Source organism: Galeopterus variegatus, unplaced genomic scaffold, assembly GCF_000696425.1.
Source record: "Galeopterus variegatus unplaced genomic scaffold, G_variegatus-3.0.2 Scaffold7058, whole genome shotgun sequence".
Classification (NCBI taxonomy): Eukaryota; Metazoa; Chordata; class Mammalia; order Dermoptera; family Cynocephalidae; genus Galeopterus; species Galeopterus variegatus.
In genome coordinates, this window is record NW_007733169.1 from 51252 (window position 1) to 79008 (window position 27757).

The 27757-nt window shown below is 31.2% G+C and overlaps 1 protein-coding gene across 1 annotated transcript in view; it reads right to left on the minus strand.

Moving 5' to 3' along the window:
* LOC103607037 (kelch-like protein 1) overlaps positions 1-27757 on the minus strand; it is a gene marked incomplete at both ends in the record, with an annotated part of 64758 nt that overhangs the window by 2896 nt on the left and 34105 nt on the right. The window contains one exon of the mRNA XM_008591585.1: positions 20342-20528. Coding sequence (XP_008589807.1) covers positions 20342-20528 — 187 coding nt within the window. The remainder of the gene's footprint in view (positions 1-20341; positions 20529-27757) is intronic.

Below are 27757 nucleotides of genomic sequence, written 5' to 3' on the forward strand. Positions count from 1 at the left end.
TGAGAAGTCTGACGTTAACCTGATTGGAGCTCCTTTATAGGTGATTTGACGCTTCTCTCATTCATTTTTCTTAAAAAAAAAAAAAAAGGCAGAAAAACAAGGGGAGTAGTAATTCAATTACTTTACTTTCTCTTCTTGGCAGACACTAATGATCAAAATAGATACAAATGTTCGGATTGTTTGAATAACATAATGATCTCATGCTAAACTATTGATTCAATAGAAACATTGCTGTGCATGACACAGTTCTGTCAGCAGATCTTACAAATTTCCTATATCACTGTTTGCCATTAAAGAAATGTAGCATAATACCAGCTTGAAAAAAATTATGAAAGCCCTTTAAAATAACTAAGCTATGTATGTTATCTGTATAATTTCTGAAAACAAAGAGAAGTCAATTGAATAAAATATTACCATGTTTCTCTGTAAATTTGTCTTATGCTTTAAATAACTGAGGGTTTTAAAAGTCAGTTGTAAGATTTAAAAGCAAATTTTTGCTATGCTTTTTTTTAACCTGTCTTTCTTTTAATGATCTGGGGAATAGCTTCATAGAATTTAGAGATATGGAGACATGAAATAATCTTCTATCCTTACCAATCATGTTATAATCTCTAAATAAAATCGCTTATCTTTCTTAAAAGCTTTTAATGTATAAATTTGAAAAATACAATAACTCTGACTAATAAAATACAAATCGAAAAAGAAAAAAGCTAAACTCTTTGGTGAGATTTGTTTTAAAGAATTCAGTTACCCTATTCCCATTAAAAATGTTTGACTAGAACAAGTTCACAAATGTTTATATAATACAATATAAGCTAACAAACACTGATATTGCCTTTGTTTGATCTTAATGTTTAGACTCACATACTCTAATGTTTCATCTTTAATGATTAAACATCCCTACAAAGGAAATCAACACTCTTGTATTCTTTTACTTAAGCACTGACAATCTATTTTACTTTAATGTGATAAAAGGTTGCAAATCTAGGGGAAATGTTCCTCTGGAGACTTATTTACTCTTTAGAATCTAACCAGCAGTGAACAAAACAAATATAAACATCTAGATAGCACAGGTTTTGCTGATTGAAGTAAAAACACTATAGTTTATGTTCAATTTTTATTCAAAGGGGACAGAGCAATAACAGGATAGGCACTAAATTACATGCATTAAATCTGCTTTCTGATCTTATTAAAAACTATAAGCTAGTTTCGATACACAATTTAAAGTTTTCTAAAATTATTATTTTTTAGAATAAAATATATATTGCAATGTTCATAAACTTATTCAATATCATTTATTAACTTAAGTTATATAATATGTTAAACGAATGTACTTTTTATGTTTTATATTTTTGGGTTTATTCAACTGTATACATTTCAAAATTTTAAGGTGAACTACATTGTCGAATAATTTCAAGGTCATCTGAATTCTCAAAGCTTGATGGCCTTTACATTATGTGATAGCCTAACTAAAAATTAAGAGTTATGGGCAGGTTTTGTATCCTGTAACTAACTCTTAACAAATAATGGCAGAAAAAGAGTGTAACCCAATCCCATTAGACTCATATTTTACAGGTATGGGTGGACAGGAAAGTAAGTATTTGAATAACTGAAGTTCCCTTCATCTCCAAAACATTAGTCAAAACCTTGCAGAGAATTTAAGGTCCAATTATCCTCCACAGAGGAAATAGTTGGGAATGGGTGAAGTTAATGACTTCTGAGCAATTGAAGAAGTTGTTATTAAAGAGATTAAAGGGAGGACTTGATTTGGATTTCAAAGCCTCATCCAAACAAGCTAGGGATGTCTTAAATCTCAACACGTGTCAGGATTTTTCACTTTTACAATTTTTCCTCTCAATTTGGTCTTCAAAGGAGTCCTATTTACTAATTCTAAAGTTGCTACAACAAAAATAGGAGCTCATCCCTGTTTTCATTTTTTATACTAGGAGCTTTATCAATTTTCTATGGCTGTTGTAAAAAATTATCTCAAACTTAGTGGCTTAAATAACACAAAGTCCTTATGGCTCCTTCATCAATCTTCAAAGCTAGCAACACCGCAGTTCTCTAACATTGACCCTTGTCATTACATTGGGCTCACCCCAATTTAATCTGATATATTGTAGAATAATCTGTGTATGTTAAGGCCAGTTGATTAGCAATCATAATTTTTTCACAAACTTAATCCTTCTCTTGCTTTGTAACCTAACATATTCACAGGTTCCAGGGATTAGGTATGGACGGGGGGGCGGGGGGCATTATTCTGCCTACCTCAGAAAACAAGGCCAATTTTCACTCTACTCTTCAATCCTGCTTATGAAGACTTGTAGTTGACTCAGCTACACAAGCAGTTCTTTAAAAAATATCAATTGCCTTGAAGAAAGGTGACTTGACTTGGTGACATGGGTGAGACATCCTGTTCTTAAACAAAGAATTCATGTAAATTCTTAAAATTATCGATGTACCTATTAATGTGTAGCTTGCTAACTCTGAGTAAGCCACCAATTATCTTTAAGATTACCAAATCATCATCTTCTGTATAGAGGCTCATCCGACATCCAAGCACTTTTTGCTTATTTTGAAGATATTGAAGTACATTCTCAAACAATTTCCGCCTTGGATTGAATTGTATGATTTCACTGTCAACATCTTGTTCTGAAGATGAGGACAGAATGTGGCTAGGGCTGGAACACACTGATTAATATATAATTTGCTGACTGAAAGTCACACAATTGTTTTAAATATCTGAAACATGAATTTGTTTTGCTTAAAACTGCACATAGCAGATTTTTTTTTAACTTTCTGATGAAACTTGTAACCAATGACTGTAATTTCTGTATTTGGCCCACTGTTTGTGGTAATTTGTTACAGCAGCAATGCAGTATAGTTCATTTTAATTTGCATTTTTGTAATTTATAAAGTATTTGCTTTTCAAGTTCAGTACCATAACATGAAGTTATTTGATACAATACAAATACAAAAGTATTCTCTTCATGACAAAACAAAGAAACTCCTTTCTCAAACAAAATACAGAACTAAGAAAAAAATGGTCAAGATGTTATAAAACTGCAGTTCTTAGTCTCTTTAGAGTTGTTCATCCATATAGTTAAATATGATTATTTAATGAAAGAAAGGACAGGAATTAATGCTGATACATTCTATTTTGGCATTACAAACAGCAGGATTTTTTTTCCAATATGTATAATTCAAATATTTAGCAACCTTATTTGTCTTTAACATAGCACAGAAGTAAGTGATAGAAGTTTTCTGAACTGACAAAATACATGTCACCAAAAACTCCTATAAAAAAGATTAAGCTCTTTTATTCAACTTACCAGAAAGGCCCTTAGGTCTTCTCATGAAACCTTTTGACTACAATTTAAATGCAATATTAGTATTCTCAGTAACCTGACGTCCAAGCTGTTTTACAAACCCATACATTAGGAAGATCTGGGGCAGCTGAAATCAGCAATACCTTACAGTGAGGGAGTAACCAGGGGAGAAAAATTGTGTTGATTCAACTCAAATAGAACAACTGCACATAGCTAAACAAACTAGCAAACAAAAAACAAATTATGTAATGCTTAAAGAGCATCTTGGTACAGCACTGATGGTGATCTTGACGCCATCAAATCATTAGAAAAAGGTTAAATTATGCTAGATGTATTCTCTTTAAGAAAACAGTAAATAGAAATATTTTGAAAAAAAAATCAAAGATTTGTCATGATACATAAAATATGAGTTCAAGCTTTAAAGGAGATATATTTATAAAGAAGAAGCTATCTCTTGAATTTTTTATAGTATAGCATTTCATCCATTTGCTACAAGATAAGAAAGTAAGTGATTAATTTTTACTTCTAGGTGGGCCTAAGATTAAAGGTTCACGAAGGAATCCACAAAACCCAGATGTTATAAAGTAAATATTAATAAACATTTGACTGCCATCCATCTAAATATAAAATATATTTACATCAAAAATACACAAATAGAGAGACAAACAAAAAAGCAAAAGACAAAGAACATAAACAATAAAACCTTTTAATAAATATAAAAGGGATGTATTTCCAATATACAAAAACTTGCATAAATCAAGAAAAAAATAGAAATGTTAAAATAGGAAATATCCTGATGACATTAGCAGGCAATTAACGGGAATGCAAATGAATAACAAGCAAACATCAGAAAATTTATTTAAGTTTTCTTAATAAATAATCTTATTAGATTTTCAAGAGATTTAGAAAATATGTAATTTTAATGTTGACATCAAAATCAGGGGGTTAACATTAAAGCAATGCAACTTTTTTGTGAGGGGTGTGCATAGTAAAATATATAGTAAATTTAGAAAATGGGGAAGTTGAATTTTCTTTGTGTAACCTCCTATTTTTAGTATTTTATCTTAAATATTTCCTAGGTCTATAATTAAAATTTGAATTCATTATTTTAAAAAGGAGCTTTGGTTACTGCTAATGCTGTCACAGGAAAGATATATTTAAAAAATTTTAATTTATCAATATATATAGTGTGGTTGATTTTCATGTCCCTCTACCAATTCCTAGGAAAGATATTTTTAAAAGGTAAGCAAGAGATTAAACTTACTTCAATCATTGTCATTTTGTTCTCTTTTACGTCAAAGCACTCATATTTACAATAACTTTACAATAAATGAACACACATATTAGGACACAATGATGAGTATGTTTTACTTTTTCATCTTCTGAATAAATCCTCATTGAATAGAAACCCATACTACTTGACATTTTCAAATTAAATATTTATTTTCATAACTAACATTATTTGCCAAAAATAAGCCAAGCTCTTGCTACTTATGTTGTTATTAAAATGCCCGATATCCCAATAAACATCTTTCATATAGTATTTATTAAAATTTTTATAGCCTTTATTAAAAATGTGGGCACTGATGAAAGGAAATATGACTATCAAGATGATTGGATTCTAGTATTAGTGAAAATATGGAAGAAATGAAAGTTATTAAAATGCCTTTTCAGAAGTGTAGTAAGAGAACATGAGGTCTCATTCATCTCCACCTAAACTATAAACCTCTGGAAAATACATTTTTTCCATTCTTATAAGTGAGCATCGACCCTCACAAAGATGTATTAATTGAGGCATTGTGTGATCTGTTGAGATTTATTCATTTAAAAATGAAGGCTTACATTAGTGCCACATTACATGACTTATCTCTAAATCGTTTACTTCTTATTCTCTGTGAGACTCTATTATAGAAGTAATTTAATGTAACCCTGGGGAGTCTCTTTTTCTTTGCAAGAGAATAGCCACACATTGGAGGATTAGGATTAGTTATTCATGGAAAATATTCGTAAACACACTCATACTTATTCCCCTGTGGATCTACAAAAGGAGACTTTGTGTGGAGGAAGGATGTGTTTATTATCATTTACTGTACATTCACAGGGAAGTTGATCAAAAACATGTACTGAGTATTCAAGAATTTATAATCATGATGGGCATATTATCATAACACACTAATTTCTTATTCAATCTGCACTCTTTGAAGGACCTACAAAATATACAATGATGTGGTCTAAATCCTCTGTCCATTAGGAAAAATAAAGTTATTATTAAACTACATCTAGATGAATTTGACCTATAATTTTAACCCTGAACCATTCTAGATGAGAAAGCAAATGATTACAGCTAAGATAGTCTCTAAGATTTGTCTCTTTCTAGCAATAAGGTTATTAAAGGAAACTTCATTGACAGGTGACTCACTTTTCACCTGACACAGCCTACTTTCACTCTTGGATAAAGAGCATGTCTGCAGACTCACTGGTGATGATCTATACAAGAATTTCACCTAATGCACGAGCATCTTTCCTAATTCTAAAAATTGTTAGGGAAGCAGACACCCTGACTTTCCTTAGTTCTTTCCCAGCAACCTTTGGGAAATTATGGTTCTGTCCTAAAATGTCCCTCACAACCCAGTAAGTGGACACTTAATGCAAAAGACAATTCTTTCTGTGTGAAAAGCAAACTGGGCTTTGGCTGACATGATGTTATTCATGGTTTTGAGTTGTATTTATAGCTTTGTGCAAGCTGGTGACCTTGAACTGGTAATCTCCAATGATATACTTCGAGTTCAGAAAAAAGGTGCTGAAGTGGAACCAAAGTCACTGAATGGAGTTACTGAAGCAGGCATCAAGTAGGGCAATACTCAAAATGGCAAAGATGAAAGAATAAGATATATATTTTTAATATATCACTTTTCTTCAGAAAAAGACATACAGTATTTTAAAGTTATTTCCCCCACCTAATTGCAAATGCTCAGGTTTCTTTGATACAGAATTGTAAGTGAATCATTTTCTTAAAGTCATATGATAGTTACTATTCAGTTAAATGTTTCAAAAATTATCCAGTTGTAGAATTGCAGTATGAAAAACTGTTCTTTAAAAGTTCTTGACTGTGCAGCTTGTCCAGTTCAAGCCCAGGAAACAAAAATCAGGTCAAGATGGCTAATTCCACCTAGATATTTCACTTTTCTTTTTTGACTTTCAGCAATACTGATAATGATGCCAAGAGTGATGAGACAAGTTCAGGATAAAATGATCTATCAAGTCCTTTTTCATAAAAATAGAAAAGGGATCTATTCCTAAAGTCAGATAATTTCTTAATTTAAAATATACGAAAATCCAAGGCACACACTGAATATTAAAATACCAGAATATATGCTCTGTAATAAAGTGATTCAAGAGAAAATCTCTAGAAAATTACGTTTTTATTTTATGGTTAAGAATTAAAGCTTTTCATTCCTATGTATTTTTCTTCATCTCCTTCCCACCACATTCTTACTATTATTAGCCACAATGAGAACATTTGCTTTGAGTTCACATGAAAGATACCAGGCTGCAAGCAATAAATCTGTGGATGCAAATAGGCCATCAACAAGGAGACAAAGCAAAAAATATAGAACTAAAGGATGCTTTTATTTTTCCTTCACCTGTACAGTTCAATTAATTACTATTTAAGGGAATAGTCTTTGCTACTGTGGGCTTTACATGTTTCAGCATACTTGGTATTTCTTTAGGTTTCATTTAGTGTTTGCTGCTATCCTGCATGAAGTGATACTCAGAAAAATTTAATAATGCAATTTTCTTACTCTTTTCTTCACTTCATCTCAAAAGAATATCAATTTGAAAGAGTCTAAGCTTTTAACTTTGTTTACTCTTTCTCTGGAACAAAATAGTTTGCTATAAATGCCTTAATCGAAGCCAGAAGGGCTGTCCTATTGCCTGCCATCATCCTGTATGTAGGGAAGTGTACTGTGGCTGCTTCATGTCAAGAAGAGACCAGTCCTTCTCAGAATCCTGATTCGCCTTCAGCCATACCAAAAGAGGGCTGCTTCTTTGTAGGCTTGTGCCGATAAGTAGGACCTTGCAGTGGTTGTCAGCCTCATAACTCGACATTATGGTCCTATTTCTCTATATAAAGCAGCATCATTTTATAATGTCTCCTCAAATACAGACTGTTCTCATTTTTCTTGGTTCAGATATGCATGCATTTCGGTTACTAAAGTTAAGTTACATAACTTCAGTCCCCCAACAATGGCATTTACAATTTAGTTACCATAATCTATTCACTATAACTACATTAAGCCCAAACTTTGCTACTACCTCTGCAGTCCATAAATCACTACTTAACAGATGCAGATCATGCTTGATAACTCATCACGTCACTTGTTTCAAAGCCTGTAGGTTATTGCTATTGAGTTCTTAAGCAGGTTTGTATGTTGCCTTTTGTCTTGTAGTGACAAACTCCCTGTCATTTTACTAAAAAAAAGAAAAATTGAAACAGGGAATTTGCCAATAATGTTGTAAGTCTGGTATAAAAAGGAAAAGTGAAATTTGTACAGAAACACAGACTTTCTGGAAGTAAAATGATAACAGAATCACAGACTTTTACAACCAGTTGGTTGAGGATTGCCTCTGGAAATTTGACTTCATCCTTCACTCCCACTTATTGGGCTTCCCGTGCAAGGACCATGCAATCTGAGCTTGCTCTCAATACCTCAAAGAATGCTCTCAGGCAGATAAGCACATAGACCAGGAGGTTGCCTGTGGTGTGACATTGTAAACATTCACAGTAACTGTCCTCTCCAGCTACTGATAAATCAGATTTGGGTCAAACAATTGTGACATTTTGCAACAAAAGTTTCCTAGAAATAGGTAGAAAAGGTTTATTTTCTTCTGTAACAGGAGTTCTAAAACTTTTTTTCTGTAAAGGGCCAGATAGTAAAAATTCTAGGCTATGAAGGTCACCTTGTGGTTTTCTTTGTTTCAACCACATGGCCATTGTAGAGGGGAAGAAGCCACAGACAATTAGTAAAACAAATGAGCCAGGCTCAATAAAACGTTACAGACATTGAAATTTGAGTTTCAGGAAATACAAATTTCATCATGAAATTAAATTCTTGATTTTTTTAAAACATTATTATATAAAAACGATTCTTGTGCACAAACCATACAAAATTGATGGTAGGCTAGATTGGCCTGCAGGTCATGGTGCAACAACCCCTTCTTTCAAATACCTGTAAAATATATATATTAGGAGTAAATGGAAATGACACTTAACAAATGCTTGCTGGTCATAATAAATCAAAGAACTCTTCATTTTTAGAAAGAAATTGATTGAATTTCCATATAGTAATTTGTATGTTAGATTTAACTTATTAGAGTGGCTTTCCCTGACCAACCTACACAAAATAGCAACATGTCCCCTCAGCCTCTATGTCTATTCCTCTTTCCTTACTTTGTATTTTTCCATAATTAATCGTCACATATTTTATGCTAATTTGTTCATTTGTTTATAGTCTCTTGAATATAATTTAAACTACAACAAGCCAGAGACCATTACTGTTTTGTTCACCAGTACTAAGAACTGTGAATGGAAATTAATAAGCACTTGATGAATATTTGTAGCAGAAACAGATAATCCAAAAAGAGTGAGTTTAAAATCTGGGAACCCAAGAAATATCTAATGAACCAGCATTTACAATTATAAATACAATTATAAAGGGATACAATTATAAATCTTATTTCACAAGTAATACTCCAATTATTGGGACAGAAAATTTTTAAAAAGATTTTTTTTTTCTAATTTGGAAGAAAAAATAATATTAGCAGCATTATCAGAAAATCACATTTTCTATTCAACATGTGAACACCAATAAAAATGATTTTAATCTGATAGAATTATAATTAGACAGACTGCCAAATAAATGAAATAATTATATATTCCTACCCATGCTTCAGAGGTAGACATTGGCAATGATCACCAATAGAGATTATTATAGAGAATCCACTTAAAAGGAAATTATAAATTACGTGCAACAAAAATACCTAAACTAGAACCTTATGACAATAGACCAAGTAAAGAGTAAGAGCAGTAAATATATGTGGAAATAACTTATTTGTATAATTACTATAAAATACATTTAATTTAGGAAATTTAGAAAACAGTGGTTGATAAATATAGTGGGTTTTAAATATATGCTTGCATATCAGTTGTGCAAAGCATAACTTTATATTTTTATAACTGAACTCATCTTGTTGATAAACTTTGTTTCCAAATAGGCTTTGTTTAGAAGTCAAAAGTTTACTACTGAGACCGTACTTCTTAGCTGAATTTAATCTGTGAAACCACAGAAGCCTCAGCTTCAATGCATAGAGGTTTAAGTGTGAATAAAAATTGCCAGCAATGAATACTGTATGTCATAACATTTCAAAATACCACTTCCACCATTATTTATTGAATCAGCATTCAGTGTGTTTTTTACATGGGTCCTTGTATTGACATTTCTCAAAATGTATCAGAGAGATAGGTATTGTTATTATTCCCACCTAACATATGAGAAATACCAACATTTGGAATACTTAAATATCTTGCTAATGCTTATGACTCATACAATTCTTTCAATTCTATTGAAGTAAGTGAAATATCATATACCCAAAGATATTTAGGATTGTTGGTGAGGAGTTAGGCCCTAAAGTCTGTATATAAACCAATATCATGAAATAATTAAAACCGTTTTTGTAAAAGTCACTTATATTTCCAATAAATGCATATTTATGTGGATTTGTGTATATATATATATATATATATATATATATATATATATATATATATACACACACACACACACACACACACACACGTGTTTATGGCTATATTTTGTATATGTTTAAACTTAGTATGGAACTTAATTTGCTTTGATATTTTGTTGTTGATGATATAATATAAAACACTTAGTTTTCTTTTGTATAATATACTTTCATATGAAGTAAAAAAATAAGAAAATAAATGTAGCATTATACTCCCGCACCACAGAGAGACTGGGGCTTTTGAGGCATCAACATTTTCACTTCTTCCATCTCTTATTTGCTCCAGAGAAACTGAGCTTAGCATCACTCTGAATAATGAAATTGTTTTCTCTCTCTTTCAGCAGATATGGCTGGGTTTCTTGAGTAATATGTATAGTTAATATTACTCCAGTGTAATAGATTAAATTAAATGTCTTATCCACTTGGGTACTCATTCACAAATTTTGCTATCACTATTAAATCATCTCTTGGTGGGTGTTCCATCATGTGCATACATCATTATCTACAAGGGTACATTTATATTTCTGAAACACTAAGTGCTGTGTGTTACTGAAAGTATTATTTAAAAGTCAGGCATCAAGATTACCTGAATGTGAAACACTGCTAACTTACAATTCTTCAAAAGCTTTGGCATTAAATAAAAATAACTCCTATAATGCTAGAATACCAAAGAATACTTTATACACATAACAATGTCCAAAAAGTTCAAGTTGTTATGCAATATTTAAAATATTAATGCTAGAAAAGAACCATGAAAAAGCAAATAGGCTTACTAATGATGTCAGAATGAAAACAGCAATTTATTTTGGATTTTAAAAGTAATATATTGGTATGATTTCCAAGAAGCAAGAAAATATTTTCTGTTATAGTTTTCATACATATTAAATAAAAATGTGAAACAGTTAAGAAGTAATAGATGAAATGAAAAAAAAAAGCAAGTAAGATAAGAACATCGAAATTATCATATAAATAAGAAAAACGTATTCAAGAAGTTTCAGAAATCAACAGTGTTGAAATTGAAAACACACAGAGGCCTTTGCTTTTAACTATGGTGTATTAGCTTGTATCAAACTACCTCCACAAAAGCAACTATAAAGCTTCAGTTTAAAATACAAATATTAGCTGTTTTAAGACATTAGAGACTAAAAAAGACAGCTAACACTTGAAAGTACAAAAAAGACAAGATGTGAATTGAAATGAGCTCAACATTCATTGCCATTTTTCTCTTGAGAAATGGCTGGTTCACAAGCACTCTAGGTTGAGAGGCTTTGCCATTTGTAGTCTCATGAGGCTGGGGAGACACAAGTTTTAGTTCACGGCAACCAAAGCAGTCAGGACTTTAGACTCAAGTCCCTCAGAAAAGAGAATGGAATGGCAGGGCATCATTGCTTGCTTTCTCTGGGCACTTGCTGATTTCTAATACATATATGACAAGAAGCAGAAATCCAGGAGCTAAGATGTTAAACTTAGCTTTTGAATAGTTCTAAGTCATAGTTCTGTGTTGAAACAAAGTAGAGCTAGTTCTTTTAAGACAAAAATAAAATGGCATATGGAATATTATGGTGTGTGGAATACACATGGATTACTATTCAGCAATAAAAAGAAATGATATCTGACCATTTACAGCAACATGGAGGGAACCCATCATGTTAAGTGAAGTAAGGCAGGAACAGAAAGACAAATACCATATGATCTCATATGTGGAATCTAAAAAGTAGTTCTTGTAGAAGTGGAAAGTAGTAGAATAATGGTTACCAGAGGCCAGGAGGAAAAAGGGTGGCAGGGCGAAGTGGTGGATTAAGGGGTTCAAAACTATGCTATCTACCCTAAATGAAGCATTGCTCAGTGCCTTCAGTTGAATGTTACCCCAAAACTTAGTCCCCACTGTGACAATGTAAAGAGGGTGGGAAGTCCTGTTATGGAATTGAAAGGTGGGGCCTTAGAGAGGTGATGAGATTGTAGGACCATGCAGTAGTGATTGGAGTAATAATGGTTGTCAGGGGCATGGTTCTGAGGGCTTTAAAAGAAGGGAAGAGTCTGTCTTTCTCTCTCTCTCTGCTTCCACCATCTTGTAATATGAGACCCCAGGGTCACCATCGCCACCACCAGAAGGAGTTTAGACTTCCCAGTCTCAGAAACTATAAGCAATAATTTTTTTTTCTTTATGAATTACCCAGTTCCAAGTATTTTGTTGTAAGCAACAGAAATGGGCTAATACACTCAGTATATGCACGTGTTGAAAAATCACACTATACCAACAAAAATGTACAAGTGAATGTTAACATACAAGTTAAAATAAAAAAAAATAATAAAGGAAGAAAGAAAATAGCATTCAGGGCCCACCAAGGATGAGTGGTCCTGGCATACATATTGAAAAAAATATTGAAAAAAAGCAAAAGAGGAGTAAGACAGCCCTCACAAATACTAAATCTTAGTCTCAAATCATCAAATTCTCATTTGGAAGAAACTTTTTTTTTCTTAGTGTCTGTCTAAAGGAAAGTAAACTTTGTTTCAGAAAAATTATATTATCTAGAATCTGTACATATTTTCTTATACAATATTCATCATTCTTTCAGAAATTGCCAGGCATGTTATGTTACCTACTAGTTATTTACAGCAAGCCTGTAAGGTATTAAAATTATTCCTTTTAAAATAAAATGACAGGAGCTGTTTCTACTGAACTTCATACTATGTGGTATAGCCAGCTCATTAACTCAAGAAACTGAAATAAAATATGTAATAATTAAAACGGAAGAAACTAGTTTATCATTATTCATCATTATATACATGATGAAATACATAAACATATTAAAATGCAAAAATATCCAATCACTATTACAAAGAGAAATACAATGTATTGACAAGAACTTGGGGGCTCATTATACCTTTCTTTCTACTTTGTCATGTTAGAAAATGTTCATAATAAAAAGTTTTTTAAGACAGAATTTTTGACAAGGCAGTGAAACTGATGATACTATAAATTTTTGTATTCTTTCTAGAAGGAAGTCAGTTCATAGTCACAATAGCTCTACCTTTCTTCCAACTAATTTTCATCTACAAATCTTTTTAAGGAAACACTAACAGCTTAGGATAAGCTTTTTATGTATGCAGATACTAGTGGTAGCATTATTTATAGAAAAAATAATTAAATCCCACCAAAGTGCTTAATAATAGGGTTAATCTCAAATAAACTGTGACATTTCCATTTGAATAAAGAATTAGTTCATACTTATAATAATCAATGGGCACAAAGCCATGCTATCTATTCTAAGTGCATCAAGGTACAATATATATACATGGATTGAAAAAAATACACTATACCCCACAAATATGTACAAATAAATGTTCAAGTAAAAAAAAAAAGAATCAGTCAGCTATTTGAAATGATGTGTTTCAAAAATCTCGTGAAATATAAATTCACAGATATAAGTAATGAATAAAAGCAACAAAAATAATGTCCAGTATGCTAATAAATCCAAATATACCTACATTTAGGTGCCTATCTGTATAATGTCTGAGAGAGGAAGACAAATATAAATAGATGTATCTTTATACAAATGTACGTATACAGGTATGGCTATGTTTGGATACACACACACACACAAACACACACACAGAAGTTTTAGAAGGAAAACATAACATTTTATTAACAATAGTAACAATAATTATATTTAGGTTATAAGATCATAGTTGGTTTCTTTTTTCCTATCTATGCTCCTGTATATTTACAGGTTTTCAATTTATTTTTATAATTAGAGTGAAATTAATGCTATAATCAAAAACATGCTATTTATAAGAGTATAAAACAGTACTATTTCTATGTCTATGGGATTTGTCTAATAATTAGCCAACACCAGAAAACAAATCCAATAGAGATATTTTGAAACAAATATTTAAACACCAAATTTTATTTCATAGATTACATGAATCACACATAATGAGTGTAAGACAATTCAAACACTTGAGAGTGAGCAATTATTGTTCTACCTTTAAATCAACCTTCTAAAGGATTTATTATAATGCCTGTCTTATTTATAATAAATTTCTTATTGAAACAGTATAAAATTTATTGATACACTTTACTCCATTGACTTGTCTGCAATTAATTTCAGTTGTTTACACCACAAAAAAAGTTCTCTTTGTAAAAATAGTTTTTGTTATTTATTGCCTTTTTAAAACTGTATTTAATTTTATATGTCCTTTAATCTCTCTTTCATAGTAGGACAAATATTAATATATTAATGATTGTAATTTGCCTTAAAATATGCTATAAGTTACTACATTCTTATAGATTTACTTTTCAGTATTTTTCAGTTAGGACTGTGAATTAAAGCATACTTTTTGAAACACATTGCTACAACCTTCCGTTTATGACTTATTTTTTTTTCTCATTTCATTCATCATTTTTGAATATTGTTTGAATTGGCCTAACAGACATTTACATTATGCATCATGGTACTCATATAAATGTCATTTACATGAATATCTTATTGTCTTATGTTGCTTTGCCTCCCACGGATTTGTCACCCCTTTTCCCCTGAGTGATGGAGCCACCAAAGATTACTCAAGGCCCATCTCTTTTGAACAGTGAGAAGCCCCAGAAAGGGGTTAATCTCCTGGAACCCTCAAGATAGAGGCATTCCTTCCATTTGGGAAATTAACCACGAGTTGGGGTTCCCTTCCTGAATTTATTCTCCAGACCAGGAAGTTACAGGAAGAGTCATAAGTGAGGTTTTGCTAAGTACAGTTTAACAAGTTTTACAATAGAAGCTGGTAACATTCAGTAAAAACAAGTCAGATGACATTCTGCTAGGCAATTAAGTGATCCACTAATAAAGGATTGATTTAGCTGACATTCCTTTTCCCTCTAACAGCTTTTTAGTAATTTTACATATCAGTTAGTAACTTGTTTGTCTTAGAACCAGCAACCTTGCTGTGTTACAATTCTTATATTGCAACAGAGATTCAGTAGCCTCGGGGAAGTTTCCTGTCCTCTGCAAGGTCAATATTTGAAACTGCAAGGCTTTGGAAAAGCAGGCCCTGTGAGGTACATTTGCTTTATGAATCCTCTACAGTCTTATCCCCTTTCCTGTATCAGATCACTATTATTTTATATAATTATTATAGTCTCATGCTTCCAAAATTCCTAGGCTACTTGGCCTTGGTCCATAATGCAATTAGGAAGGTTAGCCCAGGTTACTGCTGAGTCCCCTGGCAATCCCTTCAGTATAAAACAAACATGTTAGAATGCATTGTTGTATTGATTTAGCATCTTTACATACTCTGTCTCATTTAATTATTTTCATTTTGACAGAAATAGAGCGTAACACTGAGATTTTAAGTGACACTCCTGCATTTGAACAAGCATCTTTAATTTCAAAGACTGCCTGCCTTCTCCACTAAGAACATCACCTGCCTTCAGAGACCCTGGAGTTCCAAATCAAAATAGAACCTCTGAGTGTTTTCATTAAAGTCTGCTTGTGTCTTTCCTCATGATCATGCTTTCTTTCTTTTCCTTGTTGGCTATAGTCCAACCATAATGGACATCTCTACATTCCTTGAAGATGCTGTACTCCTCCAGCTCTAAAACTTCACATCTGAAGTACCTGCAGTCTTTTACTTACCAACATCATCCTCCCACTCCAATAATTTGCTAAACTAATTCCTAATAATACTTTAGATTTCAGTGGGGAAAAAAAATGACAACAGAAACCATTCTTTGTACTTCTGTACTTTTCTATGCTACTCTAGATTTATTATCCATACATTATACTCATTGCACATGCAATTCCCTTCTTGCACCATTAATTTTATCCATAAATATTTTGTTTACTATTTGTTTTCCCAGATAAAGTTGGCAGCTCCATGAGACAGGGATCATATTTATGGTGTTCAATACTCTATACCAGTTCTTAATACAGAGTCTGGCACACGAACATACACACACACACACACAAATGTGCAAAAGATGTGCATCATTATCGAATGTATGTATCTGTGAATATAAGAAGAAAGTGGAGGAGAGAAAAATACTCTATCTTTTCATAATATCTGCAGAACATCTTTAAAGGTTGTTATCCATACTTTATCAACCCCTTGAGATATTATCTTTATCCCAACAATCCTGGAAATGAACAGGAACCTAGAAAAATATTTACGTAGCCCTATATAAAGCATAATATAAACACATCAACGATTCTAAAAAAAACATACTGAATATAGTGTGGAGTTCTTAAAATTTGGAATGCAAAGTAAGTTCTCAGTTTTTGCTACATTTTCAAATTTTGATTTCTCTCTTCTTACTTGTTAAGTATTTTTTTATTTGTATTCCCTTTACCTCATTACCTTTCAAGAAAAGAGAACACAAATTAAGACAAAAATCTTAATGCCTATTTACTGGAATGCAAGTTAATAAGGTGTAGAAAGCATTCTCTAGCAGTAAAAACATGATGCAAATACAAGGGATTTGCTTGAAAGTATCCTAGTTGCTCTTTAAATATCTTGAACAATTGGGTTTCTATTAGTTTCTCTGCTTTTCCATCTTTTTGTTTTAGGCTTGGTATTAGATTTTATCTAAGGTAATAAAGTATATCTAATATACAATTTTTATACTGTTAATCATATGGATATAATTCATAAAATTTTCCACAAATAATATTTTTATTTCCTCCATTATTGTTGTTTTAATCAGGTATAAATTTTTAAGCTCTCCTTTATTCTTACACTTTGTTAAGCCTCTACCTTACTGGATAAGAGTAACAATAAATTGATGGTAATATTAAATACTAAAATGAAGGAGATTCATGATCCTTAAGAAAGTTACATTTTAAAAAAATTTCTTCAAACCAAAAAGACTACTGTGTAAATTTAGAGAAATTCAAATTCTGGCAAACAGTTTAACTCAATAGTATCCATATTCTCTTATTCTTTCATGCTATAACAATTGCATTTAAAGACACCAGACTTTGCCACTTCATAAGCTAGTGAGTATTACTGAAACAATTAACTAATGTTTAAACAGAATTAGAAGAATACAAGTTGTATAAAGTTGAATTTCTGCTTGCATATTTTTGCAATTAGACAAATGTTTGACTTAGTCACTTAACTTATTCAGAGAGAACTTTCTCATAGTGTTAAATACTCTGGGAAGATCAATTAAATGATATAATACATTAAGCAGGTCATAAATTCAGGCTAGTGATGTTCTTTGTTTCTTTAATAGTACAGTGACTTTTTTACTAATATCAATTTATTGTTTAATATTCAATCCTAGTCACAAGGTAACCATATTTAGTATATATTTTTTATTTTAGAAAAAAATTATCCTGTGCAGTTTTCCAAGTGAAGTTAATTTTATATAGTCATTTTTCTGAGGAATACAATGTTCTTTAAAAACAAATAGCACTCATTTAAATTTGATAAACACACACAAAGCCATATTTATTAATCTGGGACTTGGATGAGTATGTTTATTGAAAGTCACTGAAAATTAGCATATTTATTTATTTTAATAGGTAAAATTAACCTATCACAGCATTATAATATCGTTCGCAGACTTCTGGTCCAAGAGATGGCAAACTATGTCATGTGGTACATGTTTTTTGGTATTTATTACCCTCATAATGATAACATGGGTACCGGTTAAGAGCTTTGTTTTCTCAGCTTGAATGAATTTTCTTTGGCCTGTTAGTGTAATTTCTAACTATTTTCTGGTCCGATTTTTATCTGGTATGATAGTTTCTGTTTTACCACTTTAAAAAAGAGTTTTGAACCACTATCTCTTGTTTTTGAAAACTTCTAAAATGTTCTTCTAATGGCATATATTAAAGAAGGAGTGAAAAATGAAGAAGGGGGGGGACGGGAGGTAGAGAGATTAATGTCATTTCCCTAGTTCTTAAAGCAACACATTATCTACCATTTTTAACTAACAGTTATGTTTTATTTTGTCTTTTCCATGTTTGCTGTAATTTTATTTGACAATTGCAATACTCACCGGTCTTGAATTAAGTAGAAATAGCAAGTTCCTAGAGCTGAGGACATGGTATAAAGTAAGTGCTAAATGAGTGTGTCTTGAATGAATGAAGTAAGGAATATATGAATGAGTGACAATGGCTACAACTCATTTTCATTAAACAAAAGCTAAGCTTATTACTAGGTGCAATGTTAGGTTTTTTTCAATAGTTCTTATGTTATAATGTGTTAGGATAGCCTAAGAAGCTAATTATTTCTTCAAGTAGAAGGAGGGAAAATAGAAAACAAAGATTGAGAGAAGATGTTTAATGGATTTCTGTGGTAAAGTCATTATAACAACTTTTTACATTAAAAAAGTTATATTTTGAGTTGGTATCTATATTTATACACAATTGTTGTATTAGTCAGGGTTTTCCAGATAAACAGAACAATAGGATATATATAGATATACAAAATGGGATTATCATGGGAATTGTCTCACATGACATGGACGTCAATGATAATCTTGAGGTCTTATGATTCTCCAGCCTGTAAGCTGGAGAATTGGAAAGCCAGTGGTGCAACTCAGTCTCAGTCCCAAGGCCTGAGAACCAGGGGAACCAGTGGTGTAATTTTCAATCCAAAGCCGAAGGGGGTTCTCTAGTGTAAGTCCCAGAGTCAAAAAGCTAAGGATCCTGGAGCTCTGATATCTCAGGGCAGGAGAAGATGGTTGTCCCAGCTTCAAAAGAGAGGGTGAATTCTCTTTTTCTCTTCCCTTTTGTTCTATCCAGGCCCTCAATGGATGAGGCCAGCCCACTTTGGTGAGGGTGGTCATCTTTACTCAGACTACAGACTCAGATGCTAATCCCTGCTGGGAATACCCTTACAGACACACCCAGAAATAATTTCTTGCCTGCTCTTTGGATATCCCTTAACCTACTCAAATTGACACATGAAAGCAACCTTCAAAATCACCATCCAGATCTGTCCTTTGGAAAAGAAACTAACCTACATGGGTGAGATTCCATTTTGCTTTAAAGAAGTTTAGATACTGTATTCTAAGGTTTAGCACCTTCTCCCAGTACATATATTCTTTTTACAAGTGCCTATATCCATCTCAGGCTGTGAGAAACATTTTGCCCTTTTACCTTTTTGATTTGCTATATACCTGTAATGGAATTTTAGTCTTTTAGTCATTTTCAAATGTTAATACTCTAGTGTAGTGCCCATTTAATGTGACAATTACTAGAAATCAACTTCCCAGGAAATAGGAGTTAAACTTTTCAAAAAATTAAGACCATTTACTAGCCACAGGATATCTGTTTGACAGATAAAAAATGGTTATATGTGTCATTCTCTTGATCATATAACGTGTTTCCATTCAGCTTCTATTTTTGAATCACCGTTCACAATGTTTGGAATAAGTTTTGTCTCTTTATTCTGAATTTTTAATAACAAAGTTCTTTTAAAAGAGGTTGAGTATGTGATCATACTCTATTGTTGCCAATTGCATCTTTTTACATGTACTTGAAATAGTATGGTTAATTATATCACTTTTTAGACATAAAATATGAAAATTACATTATTACTTTTTTGTGTTACTTTGTGTACTTGTTCAAGAAAATTAAGATACACATAAGAAAGTATGAAGAAGACAAATATTTATGGAAAATTTTTCAATAACTCTAGAAAAGTAAGAACAAAATCTTCAAATGCACATATTCAGATTTAACCAAATCATTCACTTTCTTTTAAAGGACTAAATTGATAAGCATGGCTAAATTTGTAAATTACAATTTCCATCATTATTGCACTCATTTATAATTGTGAATTTTTCTGGCTTCTATGTGAGATTCTCAACTCCTCAAATGTAGAGGCTCTCTTTACAATTGCACTCTCAGCAAGCATGTACCTGACACATTACATTTCCTAGAACTGAAATACGGTTCTCAAATATATTCAACAAATTATTTGTCCTGTGTTTTCTAAGTAAGTAATTCAAATCCCCTTTTCATTTCACATGAAGTTTTGCATATAATGCACAACAAATGGATAAAAAATGTAAACATGAATAAGATGCAGAAGCAGCAGCTACAGACCAAAAATGAGATGGTCTTTTAATTTGTCTGGTTATCTTAAATCATAGTGGTTAAAGCTAAGTTTATGTGAATTTTGTTGGTATTATACAGGTTACAGTATTAAAAATGTGTCATGATATGACACATGGTGTGTGTTAAGGCAAATCTAGAATTGTATACCTTTGTTGTTATCCATTCCTCCTACAGCATACAGAGTTCCAACTGTAGATTTTCTTGGTTTAGTTCTAGGACTTTGCATTAAAGTTCTTCTTTCTGGCAACAGATGATATTTCATTGCTTCCAGAATCAGCTTTTGACATTCCAGATCATTCTTAAATAATGCATGATTTTCTAGGTCAGCCAATATCTGTGAATAATACAAAATCACTGTTAATAATACTTTTTAAAGGAATGAGCATATAGTATCAAGTAGTTAAAATTAGAAGCTTAATAACGCTGGTGATATTTCCCCTGTATTAAGGGGAATGCAGAATGTAATAAGAAATCATTACATTGACAAATAAATACAAGTAAAATGTTTTTCTTCCGAGAGAGACAAAACAAATATTATTTTCAATTCAATATTATTTGCTATCATTTTACTGCACAGAGTAAAAGGGAACTTCTAGAGATCAATTTTTCCATCTCCTTTCTTTTTATGAAAGCTGTTTGTGAATCACGTATAGTCGCCTATGTTGGCCATAAACATGTCTGGTGAAGGAAATTAAAAAATAACTTTCGACGAATTACATCATAACAGATCTATCATAGCTATTCATAAATGTAATTTAAGATGTTCCATGTATAGTTTAAGCCCCTTTCAAATTCAAAATCATGCAGTGAAAATGAAAATAATTTCCTTGTAACACCCGTATAAGTATGCAACAATTGAGAAGTAGCATGTAAGGCAAGGTAATGGTTTCCAACGTGAAAATTAAGAAAGTTTATACTGAAATTTCAGCACCTTCGGGAATAACACAGTGAGACCTGTAGTTTTAAACTATGTCTCTCTTTTGCTACAACAGGTTTTTGTCTCTGCAATTTCACTTGTGCACATTTCTTTGAACACATCATGATATCTTTTATTTTCCTCTTCTTCTGTCTCCCTTTAGATTCTCTTTTTCTCTAATACTTTAGTGTCACTTTTTAATTTTTAATGAATCTGTTTAACTTGGAGTGACAGTGAAATCTGTCACAGTGATTTAGAAAAGTGAGTAGAAAATTTGACATTTTCTCATACGTTGATAAGGAACTGCACCAGATCTGTGAACAAATATTTGCTGAGTGAGTAAATTAATATGAGGGTAATTCAAAAGTTTATGGAATGATTCATATTTTCTTTGAATTCCATTTTTCCATAATTTTTAAAAGTACCCTTTTATGTGATGGCAGAATATAACAAAATAGTTAATTTTAACACTATAAACTTAAACTTAATTAAATGAATTTATTTTGCCGATCTAATACATAAATTACTGTTAGACGTACCAGAAAGGATATGAAGACACATGATACTCATATATAAGATGTGGGAAAGATAAGAGAATAGCTCTAAGTCTGAATGAGGAGCGTAATGTATAAGAGTCACTAGATGCTTTGGAATTCTATTAGTGAAGATGTTTAATTACATTCTGGCTCTGCTTTCCTTTCTCTATACTAAAAATTTAGCTTCTTTCCCGCCCACTTTTATTCTGAACACTAAATTAAAAAAAAAATAGTCTAGAGCAAGATAGGGAATCTCCAATGGATTTTTATTTAAAAGAACTACTCTTTTATCCTTTCAGTAAAATTTTTGTTTTTAATCACTGAAGAAAATATCAATTTCTAACAAGGCCTCAGTGGTCTTTATGAACTTTATCTCTATCTGCTATCTACCTGCTATATCCTTTTATCCACAGGACACACATTCCAAGGCCCTGAAATGCCTGAAACCATGGATCATACTGAATCTTACATATACTATATTTTTCTTGATACATGCATGGGATTCCTTGCAGAAGTCGTTGTATAGACTCAATGCTTTCTAGTATAACATGTCTTCAATATGGAGCATGTTTTGTATTCATGTTTTCCATCCACAAATTTAATGCTTTTCTTTTCTTTCTTTCTTTTTTCTTTTTTTAAATTTTAAATCTTGAGTAGGCACCCATCAAGGCACTGTGGCCGTAACAATTGCAGTTTGAGGTGCAACAGCAAAACTACCACGGATTTTTTTTTTTTCTATCTTCACAATTTCACAGGTGGAAGATTCATTCTCACAATAGACATTAGCAACCTCAGAATACATCTTTTTCTTTTCCTATTAACTTGAGAATTGTCCCCTTTTTATTTAAAGGAAACACTTCATGGCTTCCCTTTGACACATCAAATTGCCAACATCACTCCTTTTCGCTTCAGGGACATAACGAAATAAAAAAAGGGTGGCTTGAGAAAAGGCACTGTGAAACTATGACAGTGGATCTGATAACCTGGAGAACTACTAAGTGACTAACGGGCAGAGATTATCTAAACGGAGGAGTCACATCCTGGACACGATGCAGCAGGAAGGAATTGGATGGCAAAAGGTTTCATCACGTTACTCAGAACATTACACAATTTAAAACGTGAATTATTTATTTCTCAAGTATTCTATTTAATATTTTCAAACTGTGGTTGACTGTAGATAACTGAAACAGCAAATAAGTGGGAGGACTACTGACATATATAATGATTCTTCATCACCTGTGTGTGTCAAAATATGTTTTTATTGCATATAAGTCTTTTCTTTTCGTTAGAAGGAAAAATAATTAGCCTTTCCAGTAATAAATTTACACATGTTAAGCTGACTCTTGAAAATCCTTTTTCGTTCTCTTCTTTTCTTCTATTTTACTTCTTTTGGGAAAATTTGGAATTAGTTGATGATCAAACAAAAACCAAACCAAACCAAAACAAAACAAAATATTGTTCTTTCACTTAGAGCACACACTATGAATATCTTATCCAAATAAATAATTAAGAAATTATAAATTAAACTGAAAAATTCAAATGTATGAGCTTTTCCATGCTTTTCTTTGGAAAACTATAGCTCAACATTAAAAAAAACTGGGAGTTTGGGTAATGGCTTAGGTTTTAGATAAGTAGATTCATGACATAGATTCAAACATCTTAAATTTTGACAAGTCTATGCACTATTCCTGATATTTAAATGATTCTTTTATATAATTGGGGTGAACTAATTTTAGCTTAAAAGTAGCTCTGTGTCTTCCATTTAGCTTTAACACCATGTTAAAATAATGTTAGCACAATATTTGAATAAATCTAAGACTTGGATTTAATTTCTCCTATTTTAAACTTTTAAAAAATGTACATTAGTTATATGTTTCCAGTAAGTTACACTTAATTTAATAAGTTAGAATTGCCAAAATAAAAAAAAAAAAAAATTGGTTAAATTAAATTACAATCAATGATGTCTTTTACTGATGTTTAATCTTGTGAAGTCTGTAGTTATACATATCAAAAAGGATTTAATATGTTGGCTTACACTATAATTTTTATTATTTTGGACAACTTTGAGACAACAGACTAGTATTAATTGATTAATTAATGATAATTCTTAAATCAATTTTCAATTAGTAAGAAGTTATATTGTTCATTAAAATATTTCTAAATTTTCTTAGTTCTTTATTTATATATAAAATAGATATAAATGAATAGAATGTGCCACATGTCTTTAATGTTAGTTTAATAATAAATTTTTTAAAAATGAAATAAAATATGTGTTCTGGATTAGATTGGTCTTATTTTTCTGTTTCCAGGTTTCCTTGTGGCTGAAAAAAAAAAGTTTGTTACTCAGGTTAAATAATATTATTAATGCAAAATACTACAGAGAAATCTGAATATGCAAACAAGGCAAAACTTTGTTTCTTTAGGGAAATAAAGTTTATTAAAATTCAATAACAATATATACATTGATGGTAAAGCTTAAACTAAAAACTTTAATTATCTATTGGAATAGCTAAGTATTGACATATGTCTAACCAAATATATGCAAAGATATATAAGGATTATTTCAAATTTTTTATTAATAATAAATAATTATAAAAATATTAAGAAACTTTGTAAAAATAAAGTATCAGAGGACATTCTACTCTAAGTGCCTAGGTTTATAACACTCTTAGATAATAAATTTTAAATGGAAATAAATTGCTTAATGTTCAGGAAAATGTATAAGAACAAAATCATAAATTATTTATTTCAAAATATGACATGAAAGATACACAAAATAAAATTAAAATGTATTTTGTGTTTCTATAAAATGACCAACATATTCTGTACTCAAATAATATTTCATTTTTATGAACAAAATATTGTGTATTTAGCATACACCTAAGCATTTTGACCAAGTTATTTATTTTGAAAGAAATTGAATTCTCCATAATCATGGTTTCCTATTTTGTGTATTTTTAAATTATCACTTGCAACTGTTTCTTGCTTATGGATGCCATGACTTGTGTTCTTATTTCATTTCCTCTGACAACACTCATGACTTCGTCTAAACATAATTACTTCCCAAATGCCCCACCTCCAAATTCCAGCACATTTGGGGTTGGGACTGAAACAAGTAAATTTTAATGAGACACAAATATTTATTCTATAACAGATCATTCATCTTTTTTTGTTTGTTTGTTTTTTAAGAGCATAAACATCAAAATAGACAGGAACCAGAAATCTAAAATACTCTCACTTCATGAAAGTAGGAAATAAATTTTTGCCTTTTTAGGACACATATAAGAAATGGTACAGGGAATGCTTCACTGTTAAGTAATAATGAAAACAAACAAAATAAGTTTTTCATACAGGGACTATTCTGCCCCGGAGGATGAGACTGTGAAGCCGAAAAAATAGCGAGCAAGACTACACAGCATGCTCCTCGACACTTGCTCCAAAAGTCTCACCTGGCTGGGCACACTAATCCAAAGCTGTTATGATATAAACTCTACAGACCCAACCATTTTACCGTACTGCAAAGGCTGCTTTAAAATAACTCAGCCCAAGCTCTAGAATCATATATCTTTCTTGTCACTTCTTTTTACAGGGGAAATTCTAAGGCTCTCTGCAGGTGGTATTCTTTCATACTAGAAAAGGTATAATAAAGTCACCTTGCTTAGTAACTTATTTTGTGGTCTTATAGAAATCCAACACTGAACACATTTTATCAATAATACTTACAAATAAATTGCAAATTCAATGAATGTGCTGCTCAGAGAATAAACTCAAGTAGACTGAAAACATACTTTCTTTACCATTCTACTATACACTTTAGTGTTACAAAAAAGTAACTATTTCAGCTATTTATGTTGTGTAGAAAATTTAGTAGAAATAAATGTTAGCTAGTTTGGGGTATGGCTGACTCTGAGCAATTTAAATTTATATTTAATCTAAATATAAAACCATATTATATGTTAAAATTGCAAATATCCCTTAATTTCATGAATATTGTTTGTATATATCAGGGAAAAATTTCAAGTACATTTAATAAACACAAAGAACACTGAGCTATTGTCTTTCTAGCACTTACAATGGAGCTTTCCATTTTGAATATTTTATTAAAATTTAACAGTAACATGAATATCTCTATAAAGGTAATGAACAAAATAACTTAAAATTATGTGAAGTATGAGATGCTATATTTGTGTTATACATTTACATTGCAAATATTACCACTTCCAAATTCTGTGGGTTGAGAAATGGGTAGATTTTGGAGTAAAATTAGAGTTCTTAAAAAGTCAAAATTTGAGGGTTGTCTTGTTAAGCACAATAAACTATAATAGTTATTAGGAAAACATCTCTTTGTGAGAAAAATAAAATCTTTTATAAGCTGCTTTATAACCCAATTAAGTAGCCCTGAAGAAAACAAACAAAAAACTTCTCCTATATGTATCCAAATGATTTAACTATTTCCAATGTTCTCATTTATTTAAATACAAATGTTGTGATAAATAAGGTACATAGCACATTGCAGTTTTCTACAGGCAATGTATTCCTTTTTTAACAATTCTGTCAGCTAGGCAGTCACTTTGCAAATATGCTCCATCTCCCTATAGCCTTGTTAGGTTTTCTTTGTGATGAAATAATGACGGATGAGTTATTGCTAGCTGCAGCATAGAATATGGCCAAGAAATGTAATGAGAATCTCATGGATGATTTTCAGAACTAACTAATATGAAAAATCAGCATAATTTACCATTCATAGCTAGAACTTTTGACAATAACATGTTCTTTGCTATTATGTATTTGAAAGCATTATTATTTTCCTTTTACAAACTCTTTGTAAAGTTCCATTGACTTTATCACTCACCTAACTTTGATTAGGAAAAACAAAAGAAATTCACTCATTAAAACAATATTTATTTTAAGTCACCTTTAAATTTGTTATTATAACACGCATAATTTGATTGATGATATGATAAATTGGACCACGTGCTCCAAATAGCCACATATTTAGCAACATAAAAGTCTTTAATTAGTGTTATAATTCTGTGCGTTTACATGAACAAACTCCCCAAACAGCAGTTTTCCAAGAATGTTTATTTGATTTTATTTTAAATTAAATAATTTGTAAATCATGATGCTAAAAGTATTCCAAATAATAATTCTCTGAAAGTATTATTTCATACAAATGGAATGCCTTATTCAAGTATCTAGATTCTGGAATGTTTTTCCAACCCCCAAGTAAGGAAATAGCATACATTTTGATGTAGTTCAAGATAATTGTCTCTTTCTTTATAAATTATCTAATGTGTCAAGGAATTATCCTTTTGCCTAGAATTCTTGTCATGATTCTCTGCACTATCTTGCATGTATAGATACTGTCTTAACATCATAAGTAACTCTTTTACAGTATTATCATAAGCTAACAAAATCAAATGCATGGATTTATTTTGCATACTTTTATTACATAAAGGATATACACTAATTTTATAGTAAACATCAAAAAATATTTAATTACAAAAATTTGCATTATAGGCAACCTTCTAAAAATACCATAAGTAATATCATTAAGACAGTATGAATTACAGCAACACAATCTTACAATGTTAATGGCTAGAAAAAAGAAAATTATTTCATGAGTTCTTCCTTAAGTAGAGCAATATTTCATTAATGAAAACATAATTTGAAAGGCAAAGTAGCTAATAGGATCTATACAAAGCATAGCAATCACATCTATACTTTTCATCTGGTCAGGGAGCAAAATGGAGTGTAATATTGAATAAACACTTAAAGAAAGATAAATTTTTATAGACCAAATAAAGTACTAACTCTTCTAACACTATATCCTTGGGCTATCACAGTTACTAAAACATTCTCACATTTATGAAAAAGTGACAAAATTTTATATTCTTTATATCATTTCATAATATTTCAAACTTTTGTTTTGGTATGGGGTCTTGTGCTGAAAAATCAACTCACAAAATTCAAATCTTACAAAAGAAAATTGATTCCTATTAGAAGAGACAGCTCCTATTCTCCTTAGAGAATAAGTGACAGTTTCACACATAGTCTTTCAGGTTTTCTGCTTGACAAAATGAATACGATGAATGATAAAATATTATCATA